Source organism: Eublepharis macularius, chromosome 9 (assembly GCF_028583425.1).
Source record: "Eublepharis macularius isolate TG4126 chromosome 9, MPM_Emac_v1.0, whole genome shotgun sequence".
NCBI lineage: Eukaryota > Metazoa > Chordata > Lepidosauria > Squamata > Eublepharidae > Eublepharis > Eublepharis macularius.
The window spans coordinates 77,596,229-77,615,069 of NC_072798.1; the positions used below are offsets into that span (position 1 = coordinate 77,596,229).

The 18,841-nt window shown below is 43.1% G+C and overlaps 1 protein-coding gene across 1 annotated transcript in view; it reads left to right on the forward strand.

Moving 5' to 3' along the window:
* The first annotated feature begins 1,020 nt into the window (after positions 1–1,020).
* TES (testin LIM domain protein) overlaps positions 1,021–18,841 on the forward strand; it is a 43,480-nt gene continuing 25,659 nt past the window's right edge. Inside the window, exons 1-2 of the mRNA XM_054989127.1 lie at positions 1,021–1,327; positions 15,834–15,919. Of these exons, the coding sequence (XP_054845102.1) occupies positions 1,301–1,327; positions 15,834–15,919 (113 nt within the window). The 5' untranslated portion in view covers positions 1,021–1,300. The remainder of the gene's footprint in view (positions 1,328–15,833; positions 15,920–18,841) is intronic.

The following is an 18,841-nucleotide window of genomic DNA, read 5'->3' on the forward strand; positions in this document are numbered from 1 at the left end:
GGGAAACTCTTACAGGATGACTCAGCTCAACCCCACCCCTCCTGAGTAGATATAAATGACCTGCCAACATCTTTTCCACACTGTGACACTGAGAGATCTCGGTCTTTTGGTGCTACACCTCTGAAGATGCCAGCCACAGCTGCTGGCGAAATGTCAGGAACTACAGTGCCAAGACCACAGCAATACAGCCCGGAAAACCCACAACCACCAACTCTGGTCTTCCTTGATAGTCTCCCATCCAAGGCTCACCCTGCTTAGCTTCCAAGATGTAATGAGAACGGGCTAGCCTGGGCTATCCAGGTTAGAGAATATTTGTAAATACTTGAGAACAAACTACAGTTAGAGATTCTTGCTTTTTATGTTAGGAATGGGGGAGTAGCATGGAGTTGTTCGGCAAGCAGCTCCTGAAAAGCAGAATAGATGTCGAAGCTGAAGTCCCTTCAAAAGTGTGTGCCTGGCCAAGCAAGTAGTTCTGGATCTCGGGGGGGGGGGCAGTAAAAGCTCTGTTGAATCAGGGCTCATTACAAATAAATAGGGCTCGACTGCCAACGTGTAGCCGCCTAGCTTCGCAGGAGAAAGTGAGACCAAGGGTCAAACTTGAACCGAAGCATGGGGATAGGCGTTTCTGTATAATAACAGGCTGCGAAGGCGTTCAGATGGAGGAATTCCTTTACCCGGATGCTCATAGCGCAGGAGCCCTTTTTGCAAAAGGGGGATTATCATTATCCCCTCGCTCCTGACCGTAATAAACGTCTCTCCTCCCGAGACAGAAAGAACCCATTGAGCCAGATGGGGAGGAACTGGCCGAGCTGCGTCAGCAAATACCTTTGCCATGACCGTATGGGCCGCCTCATTCATTGAACGAAGCCCGGCCGAATACGTCCCGGCAAAAAGAAAAAGAACCGCCCGGGGCCGGCGCCGCTTGAGCCAAGGGGGCGCGCCTCAACGGGGCATTCCCCGGGCGAAGGTCTACCCGCAGCGGGCATTCCCAGCGCCTGGCCCGCACGCCGGGCCGAGCGAAGGTATATTCGGAGGGCGCCGTGATTGGCTGGCGACCCGCAAGCTGCCGGGCCCTGATTGGCTGAAGGGGGCTCCTTTGTTCCTTTCCAGGCTGCCGCAGGGAGAGCGGAAGTTTGACTCGGCTCTGCAGCCGCCGCGAGTCGCAAGGGGCAGATTGAGCCGAGCGAGCGCCCCGGTGGCCGCTGCCCTTCCCAGCCGCATCCGACTGTCGGCGAACAAGAAGCAGGCGTCGCCTGGCTTTCCGCCGGAACCTCGCGCGCGTCTCGGACGGGGCTCGAACATGGATTTGGAGAGCAAAGTGAAGAAGGTAAGGGAAGGGGCCGCCGCGGACTCCTGGGCGGCTGCTCGGAAGTTACCTGGCCGGGACGGCCAACGCCCTGATCCCCTTGACACGCCATTGTTCTTTCCCTCCCTCTGCGGGAAGCCCGGACCTGCGCCCGCGTCGCTTGCAGACAGCTGTGCTGCGCGGGGAGAGAGGAGAACGCCGGAGGGGGAGCGGTTCGCGCGGAAGTGGCTGCATGCGGCGGGGCTCTGCCCCTGTCCGGGCTTGACTGGCTCTGTCAGTGCCGGGGTTTAGCCATCTGAAACACGCCTCTTGCAGTCCTGAGCAGAGTTCTCTCCCGGCCACACCCGCGGAGTCAGTGGGCTTCCAAGGGGCTAACTCCGTGTAGGATCGTGCAGCTAGTTTCCCTTGTTCGGATTTTATTTATTTTAAAGACTTTTAGAGAAGTCCAAGATGCAGAGCTAGTCTCCTCTATTGATGGTACCTGGAGTGGAGTTTGGATATAGCTAGGAAGCTGAATCAAGTTTATTGAAAACTTTATAGTTATAATTTTCTATGTGGTGTCTGTCTCAAAATAAGGCAGAAGGTGGTGAAATGCTACTTCAGACAAGCTTTTCTTAATACTAGGCACTTTATGATGTGTGATGAGAGAGGCAGATATGGGCCAAATAATTTTTAATAAGTTCATTCTAGTAAATTCCTCCCCCAAATGGAAGAAAGGCAGGGTTATGATTTTTTACAAAAATAACTTAGCTGTTTAGTTTTATTTTCTTCCTGTGATGTTACTTATTCCTTTGAGCCATATGGTCTTATTCTGTAAAACTGTACATAAACTCATAGTAGATTGACCTATCAGTGGCTAAATCTAGCCAGCTGACTAAATGGAACTTCCATGTTCATCTCTGAATGCATCTGGTTGGCTGAAGGGGAATCTTCTATTCATCTGGTTGGCTGCAGGGGAAAACAGAATGCTGTACCAGATAAACCATTAGTCTAATCCAGTGGGACTCTTTTTGCGCTCTTAACTGTATTACGGGTAAGCAGTAGACCACTGACCAGTTTCCAGCTAACCACCACTTGCACCAGCTGGTCGCTGAAATTTGTGCAAAGAATGCTGTGTAGAGTGAACCTTTGCCCAATCCAGCAAAGATCACCTTATGGTTTTAAGCAAATCGGAATCATTTCCGCTGTGAAGCCACTGTGTATATGCTATTGCTTTGAAAATGTAAATTCCCTTGTAAATTTAAAATGCATCAGTGGACCATAGACGTCCTAGGTAGAGAAAAGCATGCAAGTCTGGAGACTGCCCATCCTTGAGCCATTCTGCAATTTTTTCAATTAATAACAACAACAATAACATTTTCAATTAATAACAACAACAACATTCAATTTATATGCTGCCCTTCAGGACAACTTAACACCTGCTCATAGCGGTTTACAAAGTGCGTTGTTATTATCTTCACAACAATCACCCTGTGAGGTGAGTGGGGCTGAGAGAGCTCTGGAAGAGCTGTGACAGACCCAAGGTCACCGAGCTGGCTTTAAGCATAGGAGTTGGGAATCAAACCCAGTTCTCCAGATTAGAGCCCTGTTGCTCTTAACCTCTACACCAAACTATTGCCAGTCTGCCTGAAGCTTGAATTACTTCCATGCGTGAAGCTTGAATTACTTCCATGTAGTGGGACTGTATGCAGCAGCATAGCTTGTAACCACATGCTCATATAGTTCATTCACTTCCCTGCTGTAGCAACAGGATTCTGGTTGAACATATGAGTCCATCTTATATGGTGCCAAGCCGTTGGTCTATCAAGGTCAGTATTACCTACTCTTATTGGTACCAACTCTCCAGGGTCTTGGAGATCTTTCACTAGATCTGTTATTTGATCCTTTTAACAGGAGATGCCAGGTATTGAACCTGTGACCTTCTGCATGCAAAATAGATTCTGTCACTGAGCCACAATCCCATAATTGTAACAAAGAGCAATGGGAGAGGAAGGCAGATAAATGACCTGTTTGAACACCAGGGTGGGTGATGCCACTTTTGCACACTCAGAGCCCATTTGCACAGATGGAGGTAAAGGGACTGAGTAACAGTAGGAGATGTTTCATTTTTGTCGCCCTGGAAGACTGGTGGTTTCAGGAAAGGTCACAAGCTCTGAGTTGGAAGTACTACTAGAAGTAGGCCAGATGGTGCTCCATGCCGATGCACGTTTTGCTCATAAGTAAGTCCTCCATGGGGCTTACTCCCAGGCAAGCAGGCATAAGGTCAGAGTCCCAGCGCAGGTCATGTTGCATTTTCACACAAGTGCCAGATTTAAATCGATACTTCTTCTACCCCATGATTCTCTTGTGCATGGTCCATGAACTTTAACAATTACATTTCTGAACTGTAAGTGCTGCAAAAGCAATATCAAGTAATAGATATGGTGATGAACTAAATAGTGGTTGGAATGTCAGAACTGGCTCTGGGAGACATGGGTTCAAACCCAGTCTGTGCTCTGCCACGGCAATTCGCTGGACGATCTTCAGTCAATTTCTCTCTTTCTCAGCCTAATCTTCCTTTACAAGGTTGTTGTTGTGAGGATAAAAGCGAGACGAGGAGAACAATTTTATAAGCCTCTTCAAGTCCCTCTTGTGGAGAGAAGTAACGTATAAAAATTTAAATAAGTGAAATGGGGAACATTTCTCTTCTTGCAGGTCAGAATTTAGTATCTGCACATTTAATCTGATTCTAAAAGCTATACTAAATAGCACTAAAGGGAAGTATGGTGTTCTTACCTCAAATTGTTTTGGTCAAGAGGGCATATTAATTGGAAATAGAATCAGGGAAGGAATGCAGTCCACTTTATATTCTGGCTTTTCTTAGCTGTTCCTATGGGTGTAACTTTTCATATAATATAGGTAAGGGGTATGAAATAATTGCTAGTGACTTAAAAGTAAAAACAAACTTCAGGAAGCTTACTGACGCTCATGTCACATGCAGCTTTCTGTTTATATCTGGTTCTGTGCCAGGGTTTGATCCAGCACTTTGCTATGCTCCATGAGGGAATATCAGATGATTGCCAAAAGGCTGCTTTTAGGGTCCATTTAAGCCGCTGATGAAAGTGATAGTTGAATAGCTTGGCTCTTTCCCTCACTCTTTCTCTTATTTTGCGGATAGTCGGTGGTCTTTAAGATGGACTATTGGAGTAGAGCCACGGTGAGCCACGTTCAAGTCCCCAGTCTGCCACGAAGACTCACTGAGTTCCTTTGGGATGCTGTTCTTCATCTCCATCTACCTTACATAGTTGTTGAGAGGATAGAACTTGAGTGGTGGAAGTAAGCTACCACCAGCTCCTTTTGGAAGAAGGCTAGAATAAAAACCTAAATTTTTTAAAAAATTGCAAGCAGATGACTTTCACAGGGAAACAAGTCTGTGATAAAACAGGGCCTGTGTATTTGTAATATTTTGACAAATGGTTAAAGATATGGATGTATTTTTCATCCTGTGTTAACTTTTATTTCTCTATAACTAACTGATAGGAAGGTACTCTCTTCACCCTTGTGACGGCGCCTTCTTAGAGTTGTCTAGGAAATAGGGATTTCAAAACGACTGGATATGATCCTGCATCTGTCAGTTCATAAGTAGGCTGAAAACCTGAAAATTGTCTCTAGTGCTCTTGAAGTTTACCTACAAGTGTATTTTGTGGTGCTAAGCTGGGGGCAGAACTTTGTCATGAATAGAAATTTATGAATGATATCTTCACTGTTTTTCATGCTTCCATCCAAAAGGCCTTTGTTTAGAAATAAGTGGAAATAAATGTTTATGGAAAGTTTAAGAGATCTAGTTCCAAGAGAGTATAAAATTCAGGAAAGATAAATAGTATGCCATCATGGGCATAAACAGTACGTTGTTTCAAAAGTAACAGTATAATTTCAGAATCTGCAAGTTTGTAGATGTGGTGAAGACGCATGAGTTAATTCATTCTTCTGCACAAACGTAGTTCCTGAAATGTGAAGTAGGTTAGTTCATTCGAGTAACAGCTCCTGAAAGCATCCTAATATTCCAAATGGGCTTCAGCAGTTTTGTGTATCTTAGTGACTCTTTGGTGGGGTTCTGCAGTCATGCAGACTGACTGCAGTCCAACTGAAGAACTTTGACATCCTGAGACTTCAGGTTCCCTAATGCAATGATGTACATAACTCTCAAGGGCTTGGGACCTCCTAATTACTTGACCTTGTGTAAAATTAGAAGGCCATGGAAAAAAATAGATCTTAAAATGTGCTTTTTCAATTTGCTATTTTAGACTTTAAAAAAACAAGCAGTGGTACAAGGTGGTTCTCTGCATAAAGTTCACAAGTTGATTTTGCTTGACAGACTTTTGATTTTTGCTCAGAACTATCAGTTTCATACAGTTGAATCTACATTTGCCTTCTTTTCTAAATCTGGTCTTTACTGCTATACGAGGTTATGTGTATTTTAGAATATGACACCACAGAGAAAGCTGGCCTACTCTGATAAATGAGCTGGCACACATCTCCTTTTATCGAGCCTTACTCTTTGGTTTTGCAAAAAAACTAGCTGGTGGGAAGAAAGTAATATGCGTGTGGGAGAAATGGGAGTGTAATTTCCTGTCAGTCTCCTCAAATGATTGGTGAAGAGGTTATCCTGAGGTTATCATAAGAGGTTATCATAAGATTCAGTAGCAGGGCAAACAGCTGACATGTATAGTTGGTCTTCAGAAGAGCATTTCTTGTGCCAATTTGAATTTACAAATTATTTTATCTTCTCTGTGATTTGTACTCATGTGCATCCATCTCCTTATTCCTTTCTTTAGGCGTCTAATAATGTAACATATGAAACTATCTTGTACCACATCTGACCACTGGTCCATCTAGCTTAATATTGTCTACTCTGACCAGCAGCCTGTGACATTCCCTCCTCCTCTTTCCTTTTTTGTCCTTAAACAGCAGAAATGGCTCCAGAGGTGGTTTTAAAATTCAGAAGTAACTATTTTATTTATTTTAGAGGGGAAAGGTCAGGTGAAATCAAGGATTGAAAAATTCTGAGGTAATTCGACATAGAAATCTCTGAAGTAAAATCAGTACATGCACAGACTTTAGTTATTATGCTCTTCACAGATGCTTAAATTCTTATGTTTAGTGGCTTTTGTTCCTGTGTTTTTCCCAAACACACTAGTACACTTTCTTTTAGGATTCTCGGACTCTTATGGGTTTAAAAATTCGGGGGGGGGGGGCCTTTCTAGTATGCCACCCACCTTTTCTTCAAACATCGGTGCTTTCCTTCAGGTTTTGACTGAATCCTAAGCTCTCCAAAGGCAGTTTCCAACCACACCCGACCAGCGATCTCTCCACTCTCCAGAGCTACCTCCCTGTTTTACTGGATAGGGAAAATCTCCTCTCCTTAGAAGATCTATCTCCTTTCTTTGGCCTGAATGGAAGTGTGCACCTACTTCCCAAACTTCCTTTCCAACTCTTTCCCCCAGTTCTCCTGTCGGTGTTAAACTGCTCTCAGTTAGGACTCTGTCTTCCCACTCCTTCACATTTGATTCCTCTCAGCTAGGGCTGAAAATAGACACTCCTCTTTCCAGCTCATGCTACCCAATCAGATTCCTTGGAATAGCCTGTCACTCAAAGCTCTCTGTGTCTGTGAGAAATTAATGCTTAATGGTCCTGCAGCTGTGTGTAAAGCACTTCCAGGCTTTTAAAAAGTGCAGCCATTCTCCAGGGTCTCAGGCAAAAAGAGGCCTTCCTAACACTTCCCACCTGAAATCTTTGTTGCTGGAGATAACTAGGACTAAGTGTGGTGAGGCCTTCTGTGTGCAAACCAAGTGCTCTGCTAATATGACATGTAACCTTTACTGTATGGGTTCTCTGGGGCTAATTTAAGAAGGAAACTTTCACACAATTTTAAGTTAAGAAAAAATTTCTTTTACACCAAATCTTTTAACAGTTAGAACAATGCAACTATTTTTTTTCTATTCTTTAACCAAACTCATAAGTGCTACAAAAACAGAAACTTTCAGCCAACAATGTGTTTGAAAACCACTCAAGGGAAACAAGTTCAACTTGTCGGATCCCACCCAGCGATGGAGTCCTTTGCCACAATCCTCCCAATTATGAAGAAATTGAAATCCAGGCTTCTGTCCTCTACTTGGGGAATTACAGCCCTGCAAGAACAATAGAATCCCAGTAATAACACCAACCAAACGCAGCACACACACACCACTTTTAGTCGCCATTGTTCACATGCAACATTTCTGATTACTTGATTCAAGGTGATAAGAGCACATTAATGGTTATCAAGCTCCCTGGCAACCAGCTCCTTCCTCAGCTGCCTGGCTCTAGGTACTGACTCCACCCTACTGGGCTATACCAGTTGGCTCACAGCAGATAACGGACACAGCCATTCCATTTTTGATGATTCGTTGAGATGTGCCTGGTTTTATAGAATGCTACTTTGGGTAGAAGAGTAATGTCACAGGGAAGAATTTAAGCACTAAGGTGTTTATAAAGCAGTTGGTTTTGGCCTTGTATGGATTTTTTTGTTGTTGGAGAAATTAAGGAAAGCCAGCACCAAGCTTAATATACACATTGAAAACATTCCTCGGTTTTGTATCTTTAAGGCTTATATAAACGAAGACTGAATCCTTTAAGTTACTTGAATGTGTGTTTGTCTGCCTCTCCCTCCCTCTCCCCTCTTCTCTTTTGGTTCAACTGAAAGTGGGGAGAAGCAGGTGTAAATGTTAATTTACTTTTTTCTGTTATTTTCTCTTTTGGGAGGCTTAAAGCAGAAAATGGAAGATACCACAGTGAACACCCATTAAGGTATTATGGCAAGTAGGGAGAAGTACTGCTTTATCCAGAGCGTTGCCCTGAGATTTCATGTCATGTGTAAAAATGTTCTCCATTTAGAACAATAACCCTGAATCTATAATCTCTTAGAAAATGTTATGTATCTTTCCTAAAATGCTGAGCATATCCTGTTTGAGCACTCAAGACTTGATAATTACTAGTTCTTCCTACAGTAATTCATAGTGTTTATTAATGTGCTAAGAGTCTCTTTAGAATTAGTGAACTCTTTCTTGCATGCAAAGCTATATAACCCCCCAGGTCACACAGTGTGGTATAGTGATTAGAATGTCAAACTAGGATCTGGGATATCCAGGTTTGAATCCTCACTCTGTCGTGGAAGCTTGCTGAGTGACCTAGGGCCAGTCACTGTCTCTCAACCAAACCTACCTCACAGGGTGGCGGTTAGGATAAAATGGAGAATTCTATTTTAAGTTGTCTGGGGTCCCCATGAAAAGACAAGTGATGTATAAATGTATATTTACCTGATTTTTTTTCTGTACTTGTATTCCAAGAGTTTGTTAAAATCTGAGGCTCTGAGACAAAACACGTAGCCTAATGCGCCAAATATTTTTCACAGAGGGTATATTTTTTCCTACTGTCTTTGTTTCCCATTAACTTCACCATGGAGATGAAGAGAGTCTCTACAGTTTGTGCTTTATTAAACCTCTGTTAGTTAAGCCTTTGTTCTAAGCTACCATCAGCTTTGCCCTGTCTGTGACACTGGTGAACTCCATAAAATGTGTCAGTGGGTCACAAGTTTGCCTTGTGGTTGCCTGCTGTGATCTCATAGCTTGCTGTAGGCGGGGGGGGGGGGCTGTCACTGAAGCCTCTCATAGACACTTAACTGTACAGAATTTGTGTCTCTGTAAAAAAAAAAAATTCTCAGGGTTACAAAGGATGGGAGGGAGAGACCTAATCAGTGGGCCACTCTTTAAATAGCAGTTGTGAGTATCTGTCTTTTATATGGAATATAAATTCTGGCCTATTGCTGAATAATGCAAGTGTGAAAAGGAAGTTTAGCCGAAGGCAATCTGGTAAAAGTTGGACACTGCAAGTAATACTTAATATGTAGAAGTAAAGTTTCCCCTTCTGTTCATTGCAAAATGCCACTTTATGTTTGTGTGTGCCAATGCCCCTTTTAATGCTTGGTGTTTTGTGGCTGCTACCTTGGAAACCAGCTGAAAGAGAGAACGGAAGCTTCGTCCCTGTTTTCATCAATTAATAATAGACTGAACTTCATGGCTTTACAGGAAGTCTAAAATGGAAAAGTTCTGTTTGTAACCAGTTTTCTCATTTTGTACAAGTAAGATTGTTCTACTTTATAGTCAGCCTTGCTGATTGGCAATATCAACCTATACCCCTTGGCAAGTCTTTACATCTGGTCTAGGCAGTCATCAATACCGTCTGAAGCAGAGTTTCACCCTTCTAAGCCTGTCAACTTCAGTGGACTTAGGAAGTGGCATTCTGTGCTAACCTGGACCATATAGATCCAGCAATCTCGTCCTAGTCAGATCTCAGAAACTAAGCAGCGTCAGCCCTGGTTACTTGAATGGAGGATCACCAAGGATGTCCAGGGTCACTACAAAGAGGCAAGCTAGGGCAAGCCACCTCTGTTCATCTCTTGCCTTGAAAACTCTACGGGGTCTTCACCTGCAACTTGACAGCACCTTGCACACATGCGTACGCTCTACGAACAATTGTACTTTGTGGCAAGGAATAATTCCAGCAATCAACTTAAACAGACATTATAAAAAATGTGAAGTGATTCAGTTAAATCTATATGTTGAAATAGCGCCTTTTAAGAGAAACCAGGTCTCAGTTAACAAGCCAAGATAACCACAGACCAGTTAATGCCCTGTAATTCTGAAGAAATTCTTCTACATTTTGTTTTTACCTTGTATTTAACAGCAGTAAATTACCAGTCTTTTCATGCAAGAAGATGATTTGCCTAAAGCTAGATAGTGAACTCATAGCGGAGCTCAGGTTTGAAGGAGATTTTCCCCAGCTATGGTTCATTCTCTTAATCTCTGTGCTATAACAACTGATACACATGCATAAAGCTGCTTTATACCATCAGCATCTGTCTAGCTCAATCCTGTTTACTGTCTGCATTGGCTCTTCAGGTTTTCAGGCAGTCTTTCCCTGTATCTGAGGCCCTTTAACAGGAACTGAGAGGAACTGAGCCTGAGATCTTCTGCAGACAAAGGGATTCCAGTGTGTACATGGAGCTTATTTCATTTTTATTTTCATTTATGGAGCACCTTTTGTATTGGGATTCATTGTGGATTAAAAGTGTGATAGAACTGTTCAGTCAATCTGATTACAATATATGATAATATTTGAATAAAATAATATTTAAATCTAACAACAAAGATTCCAAAATGAGTAAAAGCTTCTTCGCTGTTGCTGGGCCAAGCTAGACGTTATGGCAGCCACAAGCCCAACCTGTGGCCACCGCCTCCATTTTAGAGGGAAATTTAGCCGTTTAAAAATTGTCACAAGGGCCAGGATTGGGCCTGTGGTGTGGTGATAGCATGCGATCTCCCCTCCCTCGCCTTTTCAAATGCTGAAACCGCCTCCCCCCAAAGCTGTTTCAGCACTTGAAAAGGCAGAGGGAGAAGCAAGATCACATGATGCCACCCTGCCAAGGGTCCAGTCAGAATTGGGACCTCACAGCAGTTTTGAAATGGCTACATTCTCCTGTAAAATGGCATCGGCAGCCATGGATTGGACCCATCGCTGCCATAGTCTCTAGTTTGGCTCTCTATATGTCGCTTTGAAAACATTGGGGAGCCCACTTGTGCTGAAATTTCATAAATACATTGGAGCAAACATGGAGCACTAGGCTAGATCCACTGCTTAAGAGGGGTATAAATGAGCAGTATATACTTCAAGGGAGGCGGTATTTGGGAGGTATTTTACTGGTTTTAAATTGGAATGTTTTAACTGTGATGTATAAGCTGCCTTGAGCCACAAGGAAAGGAAGGATATGAATATTTTAAAAAATAACAAATGAGGATGCCACATAGCCAAAAGGCTCACATGCCCAGAATTTTATACCTGCAGACAGAAAATAAACTAGCTCAGCCCAGATATTATTCAGTTGCTGCCAGTAAGAGGTTCTCACCTTCCTTCTGTACTAGAAATACTGCTGGCCTTGCTGAGGAACATGGCCATGTTAAAACATCCCCACTGATACGGTTTTGTAAGTGATAGCCTCGGGAAGAGCTTGGTCACATGCCATTTATTCATTTAGTGCATTTTTCCTGCCTTTCCTCCAAGAAGTTCAGGGTAGTGTATTCTCAGCTTCTCCTCATAACAAGCCCATGAGGTAGATTAAGCTGGGAGAGAATACTGGCTTAAGGTCACTAGGGGCTAAGCTAGTGGAGTGCAAGTAAACAGGGAGGAATACACATGAGTCTGTTCACTTGCTGTTCAAGTGTCATTCGTCACTTGTAGCTTGGCCCTTAGTTAACTTTCATGGCAAGTGGGGATTTGAATTCCAGTTTTGTTGGTCTCCAGCTCTCCAATTACTGCATCACATTGTCTATTGTGAACAGAAGCCACCTTGCAAACATGGCAATTAATGTTTATTGTCCCATAAGTTGCAGGAGATGTAGCAGTCCTTGTATCTGGACACCTCCGAGCGAGCAATATTGCTATCCCGTTGCTGTTCAGTCGAGATACTGTGCTTTCTCAGGGTTTGGACACCTTGACAGATCTGAGAGAGGTGTACGCTTATCCTGAGCATGACATGCCTTTCTCACATCCACTAAGTGCACGTGGCAGATATGCCAGTGGTCTTCAAATTTACAAGGTCCTAACAACATTATATTATCACTATAAAAATCCTAATATTGTCTCCCTCAAAGGGGCTTGAAGCACAGCCGCCTAGAGAGCCAGTGTGGTATGATGGTCAAGGTACTGGACTAAGATCTAGAAAGCCAGGATTTGAATCCACCTCTGCCCTGGAGCCTTGGGACAGTTGGGCTCCCTCAGCCTAACTGACCCCATGGGGCTGTGAAGTTAAAACAAGGTGCAGAGAACATGTACACAGATCTTAGCTCCTTGTAGAAAGAACAAGATAAAATTGCTCTAGATATATAGCATGTCAGATGCCACCTTGGTTATTTAAATCTAACTGAAGGTAAAGGTAAAGGAGTCATTGATGACCCATGGGGGAACATAGCATCACGATGTTTTCTTGGCAGACTTTTGTTATGGGGTGGTTTGCCACTGCCTTCCCCAGTCATCTACAGTTTACCCCAAGAAACTAGGTACTCATTTTACCGACCTCTGAAGGATGGAAGGCTGAGTCAACCTTGAGCCAGCTATCTGAACCCAGCTTCCGCCAGGATCGAACTCAGGTTGCGAGCAGAGCTTGGGCTGCAGTACTGCAGCTTACCACTCTGTGCCACGGGGCTCTGTGAAAATCTAACTGAAATGGGCAGGCGATCTTTTGGGCCCAAATATTTTTTTAAAAAACCCTGCAGCCTTTACTTGCAAAAATGTTGCTGCACCAGTGAACAAAGGAGGAAGAGGGAAAATAAAGAGGATTGTAGTTGGTCAGATACACTGGGAGAAAGCTGAGCCCAGAATGTTGCCAGTACCTTAGAGGGCTTGCCTTGGTTCCTTGCTGGAGAGCTGCCATTTTTTATACACACAGACACCACGCACCCACTTCCCACCCCCCACCCACTCCACACGCAGTTGCTGTTGTTTCTGTGGCTGTATTCAGTGCGCTGGCCATCATGGTGATTTAGAGATGATATTTGGTGACCGTGCCTTGGGATCTATTCCAAGAGCACACAGTTTTACTTGATGGGGATCTTTATCTGGTTTATTAACTATGTCTAGATGGATCTGGTATCTGAACTCCCCTCCCCATACACACACATACTTTTGAGTGACAATAGAAAGAAGCTGAAATTTTACAAATTCCCCCTCAGATTTTTTTTAAAAAAGCTTTCACTCCGCAGAAACATTCCAAGTTGATGAAAGCAAGGTTTCTTTTTCAAAAGTTAGACTAGCCTGTAACCATTTAAAACACTTGGCTCTGAAGTAATATTTTAGTCATGAGGGCACTGTGAAACAGATGCCTTCAATCAGGATACTTGTAAGGCCTTTGTACACAGACTGCCTAGAAATCAGACGAGGCATGTTGGAAATGCCAGACTTTTTAAAAAAGAATTTTTTGGAACTGACATACAGAAACCTCTTTTGGCAACATTTCAAATGACCTCTGCGTCTTGCTTTCTTCCAGAGTTCCATTTATGGAGAAATTGATTCCATCCTCTTTTAAAAACTTAACGCAGGCCAATTTGTTACAGTTTTGAGTATATCATTTGGCTTCCAGTCAGAATTTGACAAAAGTCCAATGTGAAGTATTATTTCTGCATTTGTAATGCATACTTTTGGGAGAGTGAAAAGAGTTATTATTAATATTACAAAATACACTGGTGATTGAAGTTTACTGATCTTGAAGGGTTTTTTTAAGGCAGCAAGAGAATGAGATTATTTATGCATGTGTGGAACCCATTGACTGCCTTCAGTGGGACTTGTTCTTAAACTCCACTGCTGGATTTCATCCCATCACTCATCTCAAGAAAGCTGCCCAGCTCTTTTCTACGGAATAAATCCACCTGTTAGGGCGGTGTTGCCAAAACACAGACCTTAAAAGTGATACCAGCAAAATTAATAGGTGAAAATAGAATTCTAAAGCACTTAATTTTGATTGCAGTCCTAAGAGCACTTTCCTGGAACTAAGCCCCACCAAATAAAACTACCGAGCTGACTTGCGTACAATTGCTGGGCAAGTCCTGAAAGCTAAAATGCTTTCAGAGAATGGACAGTATTCTGTTGATCTTACAATGTAAGGAAGCCAGTGTTGTGTCATGGTTAGATGTTAAGCCATGAAGCCATTTGGTGACCTCCAGCCCAGCTTACCTCCCTCGGGTGTTGTAAGGATTGAGTGAGAGGAGGGGAGGCCACATACGTGCCATCCTGAAGTCACTGGAGGAAGAGTGGGATAAAAATGAGATGGTCCCTTATGTAAGCCTCAAGTATGGCCACAAAATGGTAACAGAAAATTCTCAGTATTTGAAATAACCCAATTTGAAAAAAAAATCAGTTGACATTTCATTTACCATGAAAGCAAATAAAGATGACTTACTAATATGTCTAGAACATTTTTGTACTCCCCCTCCAGGACTCAAGTTCTCTTCCCCATTTTATCCTCACAGCTATTCTTCTTCTCCTTACTTCATCCCCATCTCACATGGATTTTGTCCATACATAGGGATCCCAGATCCCCTGGTGGGGTGAGGGAATCCCCCATCCCCACCCTCTGCCCCTCTGTTACCACTCACCTGGCAGGCAGGGGGAAAGGTGGGGAAACAGGCCTCCTGTGTAAGCTTCTGGTGCAGCACGACGATGTCATTCCCGGGGATGATGTCATTGCACCACCCTGAGAGCACTCCCAATTTGGGCCCCAAATGTCATCACACAATCCTGGGAGGAACGATGAAAAAGTGAGTGCTGGGTCCCCCCCTCCCAGGAGGGTAAGGGGACCCGGCAAACCATCTATACAGGCCTTGTGATTCCCAGGGTAGCCTTTTTGTTGGACAAAAGGGACCCTTCTCCCATTAGATTGGATTGGATCCAACTTATAAAACAGAAGTAGCTGCAATATGCTTGATAGATGAATTGTCTATGGTTGACAGCGAATTTCTGAGTCATCTGGAAATAACTTGATCTTACCAATATTGTAATAATTGGAAAAACATATTGAACTTGGGGGATTCATAATATTGGAACTGTCACTTTTTAAAAAGAGTAAACTATGGACTAATTCCACAGGCACTGGTGACTGATCGCTGTCACATGCCAGTGGTGTATGGGCCCCCTTTTTTTTTTGCTCCCTGTACTAATTAAGGCAGCTAACTTCTCTAATCATAATTCCATTTTAAAGAGCCAAGTGGCTTTTTAAACAGGCTAGTCGCCACTTGCTCCTTTAAGAATGTGAGCTACTGCTGGCAAAAATGTCAAAGAGAAATCTGACTGCGTTTGTGCAGATCTGATTTGAGTGTAAATTAGATCTTTGGACGGTGGTTCTTTCCTTTCTGTCTGTCTGCTGCCGTCAGTACTGTTGTTAGATAGGAATGCTGCACCTTTCTATGGGGCTTCTCCTTTTGCTGTGTATGGACCTTGAATGGAACTTTACAAGACTTAAGTTACATTTGATGCCTCCTCTTGCAGCCTGGTATGAAACACTGTAGTTTGCTTCATTGTATCACAATACCGTCCCTTTCCTTTATTAATAAGCACCTTTATCCAAAGGTCTTGAGCAGCCGACCTCAATACTAATAATACACTCTCCTAACACCAAAACATCTTGAAGGGATACCTAAAATTCATACAGTATAGAGTTGAGGTCAGGGAGAAGATAGGCAAAACTTGCATCAAGCAACTTTCAAGCTCTGCTATGTCATAGTTTATTTAATTATCTATGAGGTCTTCTATAACACACCACTAATGAAATCTCATGTGATTTGTGGGAGGGATCTATTATAGAATTGATATGCATTAAGCATCTTTGGAGGAAAGGCAATTAGTAAAAGTTTTAAATAAATAAAATAAATAATACTTTTTGTTGGGTTTCCTTTTGTTTTTACAGATGGGCTTAGGGCATGAGGAAGGATTTGGAGCCCCATGCTTGAAATGCAAAGATAAATGTGAAGGATTTGAGCTACATTTCTGGAGGTAAGAAGTTGTACTTTGTAGTTTCCTTTGGCCATCTCTAATTTTTTAAAACATACCAGTAGACTTTCTTCAGTTGGACCAGTCTCTCTGTTAAAAATGTAACATTGTGGATACCTAAGGGCCAAACTACACGAGACGACTTACACGAGTTTGTGTAAATGTTTAGAAGAACGTGTGCTCCAATGTGCCCATGTCAACTTTTTCCCAAGCTGAGCATGTCTTGTAGCTTCAGTCCATGCATGTGTCCTGTAACTTCATGTAGCTGCATTTGCAGATGTCCATGGGCATAACCAGTGATTCACCAATGCAGAGCGCTGATTTTGGTCAGCTTGTGGGGAGACAAGGGATGGTATCCCATGAGGTACCTTCTCTTTCTGCAGCCGGCCATTGTTGGCAATGGGAAACATGATTCGAGGCTTTCTGGGGCCTGGGGGGCACTTTTTGACCAAATTGTACCAAATTTGCTGGGGACATACTCCTAACTATTCTCTAACAACCCCCCAAGTTTCATGAAGATTGGACTTCGGGGGGCATTGTATGGCCTCCCAAAGAAGGTACCCACAGCCACCTCCAATTTCCATTATTCCCTATGGGCAAAGCTATTTGGGGGTATCCAGGGGGATGGGGGTGGGATTTTGCAAAAGAAATCTACAAAATTTTCAGTGGACATACCCCTGACTGTCTTCTAAAGACCCCTCAAGTTTCAAGAAAATTGGACTTCAGGGGGGCATTTTATGCCCCTCCCAATGAAGGTGTCCCCAACCACCCCATTTTTTTCTGTTGTGGGGAAAAAATAACTCCAACAGTAGAATCACATAGATCATGGCTGCCATGGCCACTGGCATATTCCCAATTACAATATCCACTCAATACAGTCCAATAGAACCAAACTGAAGCCCCCCCCCCTCCGAACGCCAATCTTCATGAAACTTGGGGAGTTGTTAGAAGACAGTTATGAGTAGGTCCCCAGCAAATTTGGTACAGTTCAGTCCAAAAATGCCCCCCCCCCCAGCCCAATGGGAAAGCCCCAAATCCATTTGGAAAGCCGCAAATCGCGTTTCCCATTGGAAACAATGGGCGAATTTTGCTGAATTTGCTCTGTACTGCCGAGGAAGATTTGAACATGTGCAAAGGGAAGGTTGATCAGGGGATACCATCTCTTATCTCAGAGGAACAGGGAGGAAATCTGTGCCAGTCCGTACACGGGATCGACTGCCGTGTTTCTGAAGTGTGCAAGTGATCAAGAAAGTAATGGGAAATGTGTAAGTGTAATCACGTGCTCTACACATGTAATTCATCTTGTGTAGTTCATTTCTAAGACTCATGAAAAGCACAATCCATAACTGTTAAATGATGGGATAAATGTCTGAAAAATACACACAAACTCAGGCTCTTTTAAGAGTCCATGCATTTGTTCCATTTTTAAAGCACATCGAGCTTAACGTGAAAGTTCTGTTCCAGAAAGTATGGCTCTTAAATGAAATTAAATATGGGTTCAAGATGGTTAATGTTGTATGAAGTTACCAAGATGCCTGTAGACTGATGTTATGTCTATTTCTCAGAAGCAAGATCCTCTCTATTTCATAGAGTTTAATACCACTTAAGACTGTCTTGGGCTGGAGTCCTAGTGCTGGATCCAGTGTAGTATATTCACAGAATGAATTTCTCTCCCATCTCCTAGTACCCCAAAAGAGCTTCTTTGGTAGGAGACTGCATCAAGAATAAGGAATCAGTATAAATCTCTATCCTCATGTGGGCTATTGCTCTTTTGCTAGGGAAGAGGGTGATTTCTGCCATTTCCCCTTGAATTGCTTCCCCTCCCAACAATCACAACTGCAAATTCCTAATTTCAGTATTCGTGACAAGTAACTCGTATTCTCAGATGCCAAGTCAACTTCAGTTTATGTTGAACCAAGGTCATACTGATAGCAAATAGATCCTGTATTTTAATGCAACATGTCTAGAACAATAGAGGAGAACGAATCCTTTCTTGGCAGAATGTAGGTCAAGTCTGAATGCAGGCCTTACTGATTGGTTTTGCATCAGACACCTGTGCTGTTTAAGGTAGGGATTGGCAGCTGGAGATCACAGGAACAAATGAGGCTTCCTGAGTACTTGCTACATAGTCTAAGTGAGTAATTCAAAGACAAGAGAGTTGTCTGTGTTGAGAGACCACTATGGAAGTAGGACGTACATCCATGGCCATTCCCTTTTTCAGTGGCTCTTCCATAACCAACCTAGCAACAAGCAACATTTACATTTGGTTGCCTGTGGGGCATCTTGACGCTCAAATGCTCTGAAGTTCTGGCATAATAACTAAAAATTGTCTACATTTGTATTAGTTTCTGCTCCTGGACTTAAAAAAAATCATCTTTATGGGTTTGCAGAAACTGAATACTTTTTCTTTTCATAACTAATTTGATAAACCAAATACTGGAGCAGCATATGACCAAATAGGTACCACTTTAAAGCAGGGCACAGCGCACCGAATACTAATGCTATTTCATATTATGGGTCATGCAAGCTCAGATCTTTAATAGCTTCCTCTTATTGATGTATGCTGTAGTTTCAGAGAAAGGGCTGTGATGTAGGATGGTTTTAGTGACTCTGGGGCCCTGGGCAAAAGTCCAAGATGGGGTTTCGGAATCACTGCTACCCCCTGCTGGCCCAGGGCTAAGCTAGTTATGGCCCTTGTGCCATGTGAGGTGCCCTTCCAGCATGAGGCCTGGGGTAGCTTCTCCTGTTGCCCATTGGTTATGACTACCCCTGCTGTGAGAATTTGCATGTAGTATATACGTTCCTAACAGTATTTAAATTTCTGGAAAAAACACAATCAAAAAAGCCATTTCATCTATTGACATAATTTTAGCTCACCCAAAGAACTGCCCTTAAGACGTGGTTGTTCAAACATCTGTTTCAACA